General features: G+C 40.8%; 1 protein-coding gene across 2 annotated transcripts in view; it reads left to right on the top strand.

The window, feature by feature from the left end:
- The window catches only part of LOC146830894 (fibrocystin-L-like), a 1907335-nt gene that overhangs the window by 355081 nt on the left and 1537959 nt on the right, over positions 1-14295 (top strand). For both annotated transcript variants that reach the window (XM_085605084.1, XM_085605082.1), the window contains exons 6-8: positions 756-813; positions 8509-8602; positions 9051-9104. In XM_085605084.1, coding sequence (XP_085461210.1) covers positions 756-813; positions 8509-8602; positions 9051-9104 — 206 coding nt within the window. The remainder of the gene's footprint in view (positions 1-755; positions 814-8508; positions 8603-9050; positions 9105-14295) is intronic.

Below are 14295 nucleotides of genomic sequence, written 5' to 3'. Positions count from 1 at the left end.
ATCCTATGGAAGGTGGATATCATGGCTAAGTTTGTGAGGTCCTATCAACAAGCTAACGCCACACTGCGTGAGATTATCGCTGGGTTTCCAGCGATAATCTCACGTTAGGCAGTTAGCGTGAGGATTTTTATCGCTGAGGAGATAAGCGTTGCAAATAGCACGCTATCTCAGCGATAAAAATCCACGTTAGCCGGCGATAATTATCCTAGCGCTAAGTGCTCTTAGCGATAATTATTGCCGGTTGTTGTTGATATGCCCCCAACTGCGTTAGTTAGTCAGGCAGGAGAGATTTACAGTGCTATTAACTGGTTTGATGCAGCAGGCATCTCTTGTTGCTGAAAACTACTGGGTTGTGCTGTTTGTTAACGGATCACATTTTAGAAGGGTTGCAATGAAATTCCTTATTTTCATTTTCAAAGAAATGAATACTGTCACTCGTTCTCAAACAATAATTAATTTTTGGAAGAAATGACTGAGAATGAATGCACTTTTGGTGAAGTACATTTGTCAGGCATGAATATTTAGAGTAGTTTTTTACACATTCCAAAGGATCCAAAAAACATTAAAACTTTTAATTGAGTTTAAATTTGTAACTTCGAAAGGGGGAATTTAGGTTCTGTAGCTTCGGCAACAAATGTTATGTTGAACGTTTTATCATGTTTATGGGAAATCACAAAGTAGCAGAATGTGCAATTCTAGTGAAAAAAAAAGTCTCGAGTCATCCACATTAAAATCAAATGCTGTTTGTATTGTAGGCTGGGTTATACTATACTCCCTCAATAACCAGCATCGAACCATTAACGGGATTACCAGGTAAGACTCATTGAATACATCACTGATCGCTCTCTAGCTCTTTCCAGTTTGTCTAAGCACAAGTTTAAAGCATGTTTTAAAAAGTATTTCACTTATCAATATGTTTTTTTTAACATCTATGTAGTTTTTTCAAACTTCCTGTATTTCAGCGAGATATGAGTATGTGATTTATAAGCCACAAGAGCTCACAGTGTATAGCCCCTGTGGTTCACGTAGTGAGTGATCTTCTTCTGAGGCCCCCATCTCTCACCTGGACCACGTCCTAAATATTAAGCCCTCATGGTAGCAGGCACCTGAACAGGTTTGTGCACCACTCCTCCCGGAAGCACACGTGGTTGATGCTAAGGTGTGCTGTGGCACAGTGGCGGAGGGCAGGAGGGCGTTCATGAGAGGTTGCCTCAGAGTGCCCTAGACTCTGCCTGTCATTTTTGCTGCTTCTCTAATATTTCGCAATTGTTTATTGGATTTATAGTTATTGCTGAAGTTTTGTATCCACTTTCCTGATCAGGGGGGCAACGTTTACTTGAGGTCATGACTTGTCAGCGTGACAAGGTCAGGTGGTATCACTAACTCCTGTAATGTCATCAGGAGCTCAAGCTATCAGAAGTGAAATGGCTCTGTTGCTTCAGAGAGTTGATTACAACAAAGCATCCCTAAAGGACAGGAGGCGCCAGGAAGTCAAAGTATCACCTATGCAAAAGCCTGTGTCGAGGCTGTGCTGCAGTTAGCATTGCCAGAGAGGGTCATTCGTTTTACCTCCCTCCCTTCCTGCACTATCACAATGCATCAGCCTCATAAAGCCAACCTTATAATTTATGATTCATCTCTTCTGCGATTTCTGATTGCAGTCATGCTTGTATTATCATCTGAAGGTTCGTTAATGGGACCTCTTATTAAAACTTCCAAGTGAAGGAGTGTAATGGAAAATGATTCTATATTTCGCCCAAAATGTTACAACAATCATGTGTTTTAATTAGATGATCACATAATGGTGATGCCATTTACTGTCTCTGGACGTAGCTACTACTATTTAGGGTAATAGCACAACACCCATGCAATGTAAAATACCCTAGTTTCGGGTGTACCATAGTATACCATAATATAATATATGTTTACAACATCTCTGCTTCAAGATATTTATAGCAGCCTTTCGATCTAGTGTTCCTGCACTGGTTTCACTCACAACTTTGCCGCACATTTGACAATGTAGGTTGCTTTCTTAATCTGTTGACGAACAACTCAGCAGTTTTCTGAAACTCTTCTGTATATTTGTCCAATCGTATATTTTTTGTAGTAAATAAACATATTATAAATGTAGTAGTCCGTTTACTTAGGAAGGGGTGACAGCTTTACAAAACACCCGTTTCTCCTGCTAATTTTCTTTATTAGATTCCTAGCACAATGTGCTTGGAATACTTAACTATATATTTACTGCATGTTTTTCTATGGCACTGATGCACCCTGGTAAAGTTGTGATTAAAGAAACACTTGTTGAATGGATCAATAAATGGAATTACCGCAAAGAAGTTAAGAAAACTGTGAGATGAGGTCGAATTAGATGTAAGAAGTGTAGGAAAGTGTGAGATTATGCAGTGAGGCTGCTTAGTCTTCACTATGCAAAACCCTAACGTTACCTCAAGTAGGTCTTTTGCATTCACCACTCCCTAGCTCAGTCCTGGTAGTGTGGCACAGAGCAGTCAGGGTTTACTAGAGGAGCATGTGTTAAGCATTTCAATGTACCAACATGGACGATAAGTAATTAACACGATTCAAAAGAAATCCAACACCAATTTATAAAAATAATGCAGATTTTTATATAAATTTAGACACTAAAACTAAGACAATCAGATGAGTATAACCAAAGTTATGGATGTTCAAAGGAAAAACAATTCAGTGCAGTTAGCTTGCAAAACAATAAGGTTGTGGTCAATGGGAAATCATGCTAGTGACACTCGGTGACTTGCAGGTCGAGTCCAATGGAAACCAACTCAAGCAGATCTGAGGTTCTGGTGCCAGTACAGCTCCTTAAATCCTAGATTTAGGGGCCATAGGGGTGGGGGTGAAAGTAGCCAATGGGATACTAGCACCAGCGACTAATCCGTCCCTGAGGTAACCACATCCAGGATTGTGGGATACCTTTTCTACCCAGAACCCTCTATTTTCTGACTACCTAATTTACCCATCTGCCTGGATGCAAATGTGCCTGGGGACAGGGCTGGCATTTCCTCCTCTGGAGGGAAGTCTAATTACATATCACATGTGGTGGAAGTTTTGAAGTTCACCGCTTTGACATTCCATTTCACCATTTATACTGTCAGGGAGGGAGGTAACACCTGCTGCCCAGGCAGGCCTTTGAGTCTGACTCCTGGGATTGTTCACACCTCCCGGCAGGGGGTTAGATTCCTTGGCGGCAGAAGCTACAGGCTGTCAGCCAGGGCACAGGAAAGGCTGAGGGCAATCAGGTGGGCAACCTCTAAGGTAGCCACTTGGGTGCATATCACATTAAATCCGACTTTAGAACAAGGTTGGCTTTGATGAGCAAATTGTTTGATACCAAACATGACACTTTTCAGTGGGACCATAATGGAGCTGTAAACCTGGGGGGGGGCTAGGCTCTAGCCCATGTTATCCTCTGACCCCATGAACACTTATAGTAATGGAAGGAGGCTACTATAGGGACATAAAAGCTAGCACTATTTATTTATTTATTTATTTATGTTAAAGGTTTTGTAGAGCGCGTAGTAACCCTAGAGCATCCCAGCGCTAAACCCAAGACTCCATTGGTTTCAGCCGGGGAGGGTGTTATGATTGAGGAAAAAGGAGGGTCTTTAGAGTTTTCCTGAACTGGAAGAGATTGGGTTCTGTCCTCAGTCTTCGTGGGAGGTTGTTCCAGTGTTTGGCCGTGTGGACCGAGAAGCGGCGGCCACCGGCCCTGGCTTTTTTAACTCTGGGGACTGTGATGAGATTTTCATCACTGGATCGGAGGGCCCTATTCGCTTTGTAAGGGATAATGAATTCCTTGAGGAGAGGGGGGCCGTTGTTGTTAAGGGTTTTATGGGCAAGACAGAGAGCCTTGAAGGCAACCCTTTCTCTCACTGGGAGCCAGTGAAGTAACTTGAGGGCTGGCTTAGCCGTGGATCTTGCAGGTGTGCCAGTGAGCAGGCGGGCTGCGGCATTTTGGACTTTCTGCAAGGTGTTGAGGGTGGCTTCGGGAGCTCCCAGGTAGATTGCGTTGCAGTAGTCCAATCTCGCCAGTATGAGGCCCTGAATCAGGAGTTTCTTAGCGTTCGCAGGGAGCAGGGGGAAGACCTTTCTACAGGCTCTGAGTAGTCCAAAGCATGTTCCTGCCGTCTTTTTTGCCTGAGTTCTGAAGCTCAGGTCTGTTTCAATCCAGACACCTAGGCTTTTTACTTCTTCCTTAGGAACGGGGGGGTCACCCAGGCAGTTGGGCCAGAGGTGAGTCGGCAGGGAGGGCCCTTTGTGGCCAAGCATTAGTGTCTCGGTCTTTGACCCGTTTAGTTTCAGTGATGAGAGGTTCATCCAGCGATGGACTTCGGCGAGGCAACTGTGAAGGTCGGAGGGGGAGTGGTGGGGGTGTGAGAGGGTAACCACCAGCTGGGTGTCGTCGGCGTAGTTTATGATTGACACGCCGAACGGACTGACCAGTTTCTCCAGTGGGGCCAAGTATACGTTGAATAACGTAGGGCTTAGGGATGAGCCCTGCGGTACTCCACAGCGGAGGGGGATAACGGGTGAGTGGCTGTCGTTCTCCCAGACTTGGAAGGAACGGTCTGCTAGAAAGGATTTTAGCCATTTCCGGGCCGTACCCCTTACTCCAATTTCTCCCAAACGTTGGATTAAGGTAGGATGGTCCGCAGTGTCGAAGGACGCACTGAGGTCCAGGAGGATCACTGCCACTGATCCTCCCGTGTCCAGGATGCTTCTGGCCTTCTCCACGGCTGCCAGGAGGGCAATGTCAGTGCCCTGGCCTGGTCGGAACCCTGTCTGAGAGACCCCAAGAAGGTTGTTGCTCTCCAGGAATAGCGACAGTTGTTTGTTCACTAATTTTTCCGTGATCTTACTATTTCCTGGCAGAAGAGAGATGGGTCTGTAATTGGAGAGGTCCTGTGGGTCCAAGGAGGGTTTTTTTAGTAGGCCTTTGACCGCTGCAGCTTTCCATCTGGAGGGGACTATACCCTGCGAGAGGGAGGAGTTGATCAGTGCCGTGAGGGGGGGAATGATGGTGCTGGTCACTTTTTTCAGGAAGCTGAGGGGTGCAGGGTCGAGGGGGGACCCACTTTTAATTGAGGCCAATGTTGCCGCAACCTCTTCCGTGGTCACTGGACCGAAGGAGTCCAGGGAAGGTGAAGGGCTGGTAGGATCCCCGTCCATGTGACCCGGTTGACCCGGTTCGGAGGGGGGTATGGCCACGAGAATTTTTTGTATTTTCTCGTCAAAGAAGGTAGCAAGATTAGTGCATTTGCTTTCCGCTTCTTTGGGGTCGAGTGGTTTGAGGGGGGGATCAGGGGGATGAAGGAGTTCTTTAAGAACAGCAAAGGTTTTGTGTGCCGAACTTGCAGCACTTTTGATTCTGCTCTCGTAAAATGCGATTTTGGTGTTACGTAGCTCCTTTTTGTAAGCCTTTACGGAGGTACGGAAGGTGACTTTGTTCTCTTCTGTTTTGTCCTTCCTCCAGAGGCGTTCGTTCCTCTTGCAGGCCTTCCGTAGAAGGTTAAGTTCGGGGGTGTACCAGGGGGGTGGATTGACTCTCTTGGTGCGTTTCAGAGAGCTAGTTTTTGGCAGGATGGCGTCAAGAGATTGAGTGACCCAGGCGTTAAATTCGTTGTCCGCGGCTATGGGGTCTTGAGAGGGAGGGGGGACGTTTTCCCTTAGTTTGGCGTCCCATTCTTCTGGGTTCAATTTATTGGGATTTTGGGGGGTTGAGGGGGCGGAATATTGATAGGCCATACAAAGGGGACCAGGAAGTGGTCGGTCCAAGGGAGGGGGACGTGATCTTGCGCTTTCAGATCTGGGATGTTTGTAAATATGGGGTCGAGCAGTTGCCCTCTTTTGTGGGTGGCCTGCGGATTTTTTAGGTCAAGGCCGGTGGAGGTGATGTCCTGTAGCAGTTCTAACGCCTGCTTGTCGACCGGGTCCAGGAAGTGAACATTGAGGTCCCCCAGAAGTAGATAGTTGGAGGAGGTCATACTCCCGATGGAGATCTGATCGATGATTTTGCTTGGAAATTCCGCCAGGTGGCCCGGGGGGTGGTAGACCAGCGTTCCTGTTAGCGAGGTAACTGGGGAAATTTGTATGGTGAAATGACAGCTTTCGCATCCCTTGATGTTGCCGTCTAAGGATCTGCATGTAAAGACGTCCTTGTAAATTATGGCTAGTCCACCTCCTCTCCCCTCTGGTCTGTTCAGGGAGCACATGAGGTACCCGGGAGGGAGTGCGAGGACTGTGTCAGGGCCGTTACTGGACGTGAGCCAGGTTTCAGTCAGAAATAGTATGTCTGTGGCGTGGTTTGCGATAAGGAGGTTAATTTCGAGCGCGTGCTTCGCGAGCGACCTACAATTGAGTAGGCCTAGTCGAAGTACACTGGGAGCCGGATCCGCGCCGGCTGGGTTGCAGAGGTTGCATCTGAGGAATGGGTTGTCGGCCGTCAGAGTGCTCGTGCAAGCAGGGTGTTTCTGGGGTCTTAAGGCTAAAAGCTTGTACCGTGGGTATGTCAGGTTGTTCTTGGCAAAAATGGGCATGGTGGTAGGGCCCGGGGCCGGCTGGGCCCGGACGGGCCCAGACGGGCTTGCCTTTGGCGCGCCTTCGGCGCGCTGCCGGCGCGCCCGCTGCGCGTACGGAAATGACACATACTTTTATCAGACGAGGGGCGTGGCTTCCAAGGGGGCGTGGCTTAGCCGCACGCCGGCAATGGCGCGGAGTTTGTTGTTCGAGAGCCGCTTTCAGCGCTGGGCAGCTGAGCGGTGGATTGAGCAGGATCGAGTCCTGTGCAGCCAGGTAGGGAAGGTATTTAAAATCACAGAAATGCTCAAAGTGACTCACAATATCCCACGTGCATACAATTAAAGCACTGATATGTCCACACCTTTAATATACCGCACCCTGCCTCCTGGGCTCAGGAGGCGTACATTAGGGTTGACTGACATATATAAAAAATAGTGCTGTGACCTTGCTACTCATTATGAGTACAAAGTTGAGTTTGAGCAGGGTGCCCTGCTCATATAGCCTGCAGTGGCAGACCTGCTGTCATTACTTTACTTGGGTAACTCAAGGTGGCACAATCAATCCTGCAGGCCCTGGTGACTACTTTAACTTTCATACACTGGGTACCACTGGTACTGTTTACTAGGGACTTATGAGGGGGTTAAAGTCCTTGCTTTTTGGGGTTATCAATTCACATGTATCATATTTTAGGGAGAAAGCACTGGCACTGGGGCCTGGTTAGCAGGCTCCAGTGCACTTTCAAAGTCAAAATCATCAGCATTGGAGAAAAATGTGTGGGGGTGACAATACAAAAGGGTGCTTTCCTACAAGAAGCAGCAGATAATTCCAGACAAACAAATTAAAAAATTGTGGGCTATAACAAAGATTGAAAGTAAATGTATGAAAGGAACCTTGCTTTTCCTGATTAGATGAGTTGGAATTGGAAGAGATGCTTTTTCATCATTTTCCTCAAGGACATGAAATTTAGATGAGTGCTTAATATAGGAGGAAGAGATTTGCACCCTTATGCATCAAGCCAAAATCCAGTCGGTAAAATACCGATTCCTTATTAGCTCCCGGTATTAAGGAAAAAATACCCAATCCCAATGCATCAACCCAAAAGCAGAAATCGGTATTTAAGGAATCCTTAAATAGCGATTCTTTAAATAGGGATTCCTTAAATACCGATTCCTTAAATAGCTCTTGCATTTAAGGAATCCCAAAGTGAGATTCCTTAAATGCAATGCATCAAAGTTAAAAAATTAGCGATTTCGCTAATAAGGGGAGCAAATTACCATGAAGATGAACTGCATGGTAATTTGCAAAAACTTTGAAAAATGCACTTTTGTGCATTTTTCAAAGTGTCATGTTGCGCACACACATGCCCTTAGAGCATGTGTGTGTGCAACATATGTGCACATATCATTTTCAGGGGTGCAACAGGGTGTCCTTTTGACACCCTGGCACCCTTGAAAGTGCTCCAGCTATTAGCGATTCGGTAATACCGAATCGCTAATACAGAATGGCTTTACATTCATTCCTATGGGCCTCCAAGCCCATAGGAATGAATGGGTAGGTATTCCTTATTACCGATTCGGTATTACCGATTCGGTAATAAGGAATGTTAAGGAATCGCTATTTGAATAGCGATTCCTACATGCATAGCCTTTTGCTATTCCTTATTAGCGATTCCTTATTTTTCGCTAATAAGGAATCGCAAATGCTAATGTTGATGCATATGCCCCTTGGTTGGTTGTCTTCCACCATGATACTCCAACTGCAATAAATATGATTTGCATGCTACTGTCCATTGCTGCTCTCTGACAATCTCAGCTAGTATCTTGTGCATCTAATCATGTTTATTGAAACTGATGTTAAAATAGAATTCAATAATCGTCATGTCTAATATTTGTTTAGAACACCTCTCATATTGAAATGTATATTTGTATGGTGACCTTTATTTAATGTATTCAGGTTCAATGATAACCATCAGTGGAACGATCTTTACTGATGTCTATGGAAGTAATACCGCCGTCAGTTCTAATGGCGTAAATGCTCGAATTTTGAGGTAATTCCTATTAATGATATTGATGTGTTCTTCAAATCACTAAATAAATATATATATATATATATATATATATATATATATATATATATATATATATATATATATATATATATATATATATATATATATATATATATATATATATATGTTAACATGTATGGACACTTGTCAATGTTTTGTAAATGTATGCTTTCTTGTATCATTTTTCCATGTATATTTCATACAGTCTAAAAAAAATCTAAAATATGAATGAATTATCCATGGTTCCTACAGTTGCACTGCTTTGTGTTATACTGCTTTCTAACACAATTACACCCATCCTAAGTAATAATGGTTGATACAATAATTTCAGTGTTAATTTATGTTTGAAAAATACTGTTCTGCCTGAGTATAACATTGTGTATCATGAACTTGTTATATTATTTCAATATCTCACCGCCATTTTCAGAACCTATGCAGGAGGAATGCCTTGTGAGCTGCTTGCACCCAACTCAGACACTCTGTAAGTACCAAGCATGCTAACATGTTTTGAATTGTGGAGCCCTTCTGAATTTTTGAGGGGTTATCAGGCTGAATAAATTCTACAGGTTATTTTCAATATGGTGTGCATTCGAAATCATTGTGTAGCATCCTTGTACCGCCCAATATCACTTATGAATGCGGATGTGAAAGTCTATTCTAAAATAATGGCTACCGGCTACAAAAGACTATTATATCACCATGGCAACACAGTTTTGTTCCCAGCAGGGGGACCACAGACCATACTAGACGGGTTATTTCAATTTTGGATATTGAAGAGGCTGAGGATAGAGAGATGGCTATGGTCCTCTTGGAAGCGGATAAAGCCTTTGATCGGGTGGCCTGGCAATATTTACGGGGGAACTTGGTAGATAGAGGATTTCCCCAGGAATTATAGGAGCCCTTCAGGCTATGTATTACAAGCCTTATGCTCACATTCAAATTATGGGTCATACTTCTAGACGGGTGGAGATCGTCAGAGGCACACGACAAGGCTGCCCTTATTCTCCCATATTATTTGCATATTATTTGGACCCCTTTATTACTCATCTTTTGAATAATCAATTAATAAAACTGGTTATAACGCATGACTATGAGACAAAAATGCTTGCATACGCAGATGATATTGCGATAATTACAGCTGAACCTCGTGAGGCTATCAAAGAGATTGAAAATATGGTGGAAAAATGTTGGGAGAAATCGGGATATCTTTTAAATAAAACCAAAATTCAAATAGTTTGCTCCTCTAAATATCAGATACAAGACTCTCAGGTAACCAACATAGCCACATATTTAGGGGTTAAAATAACAGCAGGAATTAATAGTCTCTGGGCAGTAAATATTGACCCAGTCCTGGAAACAATAAATAGTGAGCTTAGGCGTATGAATAGCCTCCACCTTACAATATTCGGTAGAATCAATGTAATTCAGATGAAGATAATTCCCAAGATTCTGTATCTAATACGTGCAATACTGCTGGAACTTACCCCACCAAAATTCATAGAATTGAGGCTTTGTTTGCCAAATTTAATAGGGGATATCAAAAGGTACGACGGGCGTATAAATATCTGACGCTACCTAAAGAACAGGGCGGCTGGGCAGTGCCCAGTATACAGCTATATTACTGGGCTACCGCCCTGCAACAGTTTCAAACTCTCTATTTCTTGCAAGCGGAAGGGACAGAGCAGCTGCCAATACCTACTATATATTAATTAGCTATAGGAATTAGCTATAGGGGATGCTGCTGTGGGGCTATTGCAATGACAAAGCGACCCAAATTATTTTAAGAAATTTTGCCATAAATGCATTGAGAGTGCGTTAAAAATCTGGAAAAAAGTTGGGAAAACTTGTCGAATCAGTAGGTATAACAAACATACATCACTCTGGCATTCTGATCTCTTGACATTAGTATTTTATGATGGTATGGCTAAGAAGTGGGAGTAAGCGGGCATTGTATCCTTGGCTGATCTGTATTTTAATGATGATTGAAAGGTTTTTATATAACTAGTTCAAGGGTTTGATATACATCAGAGCTCATGCTTTAAGTATTTGCAAATACAGAATCGAATAAAAGGGCTCGCTAAAGGGAGTATTAGAATGGAATTGCTCCCTTTATTGGAAATTATGAGAAATCCAGAAAGTAAACTCAAGGATTTTTATCAATAGCTATTAAGGAAGAAACCTGATGATCTAGCTAAAATAGAATCAAAGTGGGCCGATAAGCTTGAGGATGGAGAGGTAGATATAGATATGGTTTTAGAGATTGGGATAAAGACCTTTATGTCAGCTAACCTTAAAGCCCAACAATATAAAACTGTATACAATCTCTATTATACATCTGCCAAGTTATTCGAGTGGGGAAAGAGACACACCGATAAATGTCCGAGATGTATGTTAGGGCCAGCAGATAGTATACATATGTTTTATTCTTGTGGAAAGTTGGGTTTATTAAAAGAGGGCATAGAAAACTCTGGTTTCAGTTACTGAACAAAGAACTAAAAATTACTTCAACTCTGATGCTATTAGGGTATGACATACAGATGAATTTAGATCCAATAGAGAGGGATTCTGTGTTCTTAACAATGGCGATAGCTCGCTTATTGGTTGCTACCGTCTGGAAGGATAGTGAGCTACCCACATATTATCCATGGCTAAATAGATTAATATTCATAGGACACCAGGAAATTTCCTTGTATAAATGTAAAGGTGCAAGGGCTAGGAGAAAAGTCATGAATAAATGGAAACCTTTGATAGCCTGGATGGGAAAAAAAGGATAGATTAGGGATTGGATGAATATGTTTAAGTATAGCAAAATTCAATCAGGATGCATAGCAATAATGAGACACGAAAAGTTAAAATAACTGTAAATTGTTGACTGTGTCATTCTGGCAATTATGAAATTACGAAGTTTGATAAGTATAAGTAATGAAATAAAAAGGTAAAATAACTGCAAATTGTTGATTGTGTTATCCTGGCCACTATAGAAATATGAAGCTGGCTAAGTATATGTAATGATGTTATAAGATATGTATAAGGTATCTGCTTTCATTAAAAAAAAAAAGAATCATGGTATAGCATGATTTCTTGCACAGAAGAACTCCGTGCTTAATTTCTTACACAGTTATTCTTAGGTACCAGCTGCCAGTACTGCCAAATGCTGGGGTTGCCGAATACCAAGGCTGCCAAGACTTGCTTCCATCACGTTCCACATTGTTCCATCACTCTACTGTCTCCTTATTTGTCTCATGTAGGATCTATTTCATCTCTGCGTTCTCCTCTTGCCACTGCTTACATATAATTTGCTACCCACTTCCTTCTTGCATTTCTTTCCTTGTCTCTTTTGGTCTCCGCCAACGTCTGATGATCAAAACAAAAATTCCTGTCCCAATGTAGGTGCTAGTGCTCACCACCTGCAACCACAGACGTAAACTAAGCACTGTAATGACCACATGGCTATTACAGGCCAAGCGATCTCTCAGATCCCTGACAAGCTATTTAGAATGCAACGATTGCACAAAATAAACAACCATGAAGCTGTTAAAAAACACATATTGATCTCCATACGCAGTAAAACCTTTAAATTGCAGTCTTTTCTGAGCATTCGTACCTGCACATGTGATAATATGAGTATTCGGACAAAATATCGAGTTAAAAATATCGAGTTGCAGAAATATAGAGTTTTTAATATAGTCACACAGAAATATTGTGTGCAAAAATATCGTTGACACAAATATTTATTTTTTAAGGTAAGAAATATCGATTTTTAATTTTCTTTATGTGTGTAAATAAAATTTTAATTGTATATGTTTTATATTGCTTGAGTAATTGCTGCTAATGTTTTTAAACATAGTTTGCAATTTTAAGTTATTTATATTTTTTATTTACTTGTAAAATAGTAATATATAGTGTCGTAGCTGGTTGTGAGGTTTGTATGGGTACAGGAAGGAAAGTTAATTCATATAAATTATTTTATCATGAATGTTTTAATTCATATTATTATTTATTTGATCATTAAGTATGCCAATTGCGTAAATAATATTTTTTAAGTTATAATTCAGGTGCGGGTTATTGGTTTGTAGGGGTATGGGTGTGAAGTTAATTAAATAATAATCGATTCATTATTGATACATTAATAATTAATTAATTGTTAATTAATTATGTAAATTTTGTCAGTATTATAATTTTTTAATTTACATTTTAGATGCGGGTTGTTGGGCTTATAGGGGTATAGGATGGGCGATCAATTAAATGATAATTGAATAATTTTAAATAATGTATTAATTATTAATCACTCATTGTTAATTAATTATGTAAATTGTGTAATTATTGTGATTTCTAATTTAGATATATGTTAAATGTAGGCTGATTTTGTAATGTATACATTTAATTTTATGTTAATAATTTTATAATTCTATTACATTAATACTTGTATTAAAATAAGGTATTTGCTTGTAATATATATAATATTTTTTGTAAAATTTTATGTTTTTTATATTGTTTACATTTTTATGTGTAATTAAATTGGTATGTGTTTTAAATCTTTTCCAGTTCATTTGTTACTGTTTTTAATTGATTGTGTAAATATTTATACACATATTGTATATCTACACAATATATAATTAAATTAAAACAAATGTAAATTTTAATATAAATTATAAAAATCATTTTAATAATAGTTTTACATTATATATGTGTAAATAAACATACACACATTCATAAATATGTGTGTGTGTTTGCTTAAATAAGTATATATTTAAATATATATTCAATTTACAGTATATTATTGTTACATGTTAATATATTTAATGTTTTCTATTTTTAACTTTATATGTAATAAAAACTATATTTATGTATTATTTTTCGATATTAGAGTAAAAGTATATATTTTTTCCATATTTTTGCACTTACAATCACATGCATAGGAAAACTATATTTTTGTGCTATATATTTTTCACACAATATTTCTGTATCACCATATTTAGTGTTTTGATATTTTATCAGTAATCCGATAGTCTGAATGTCACCAGTGAGGAGAATCATGGCAACATCAACAATCAAATCATATATGTTGGCTATTGCAGTGGTGAAAACAGAGCACACAATTGACAGCTCACAGGTGCGTGCAGTTGGTGACGGTGCACATTCCTCGACATATTTTTTTGTTAGAACAATTCATCGGACATTATCCAGATAGTTAAATCATGACTTAATTTGAACTTGTGGGTCCTGGTGGGACCACCCGCTCTCATTTATGGGGACCAGCGTTTATTTTACCCCATCAAGTTTCCGAGAGCAAGAGATGGAAAACACACACACCGGAAAGGAGGAAGAGATGGAAAAACTGTCACAAAGAGAGAAGAAGAAACCTGCAAGAGTGAGAAAAGGACTTGGACTGTCTGGTAGTGTATTAAAGAGACGTGAGATGGATTCAGCCTTGGTATTTGGCGCGCTGAAATTTAATAGCGGCAGACGGGCTTCTGAGCAACGCTTTGGGCATCAGGTCTTATTTTTGTCCAAATTATGATCAGATGTGAAACCAATACTTACATCAAGCCATTCAACTAAGAATATATGCCACTTCAAAGTTCATTTCACAGCTTTCTAATGGTGCTACTTAGTGACTTCATGATACACTTTGCTTTATTTGGCTTATTTGTTAAAGCTGGGCACCGGGA

Source organism: Triturus cristatus, chromosome 5_1 (genome assembly GCF_964204655.1).
Source record: "Triturus cristatus chromosome 5_1, aTriCri1.1, whole genome shotgun sequence".
Lineage (NCBI taxonomy): Eukaryota > Metazoa > Chordata > Amphibia > Caudata > Salamandridae > Triturus > Triturus cristatus.
This window is presented reverse-complemented; position numbering and strand designations above follow the sequence as displayed.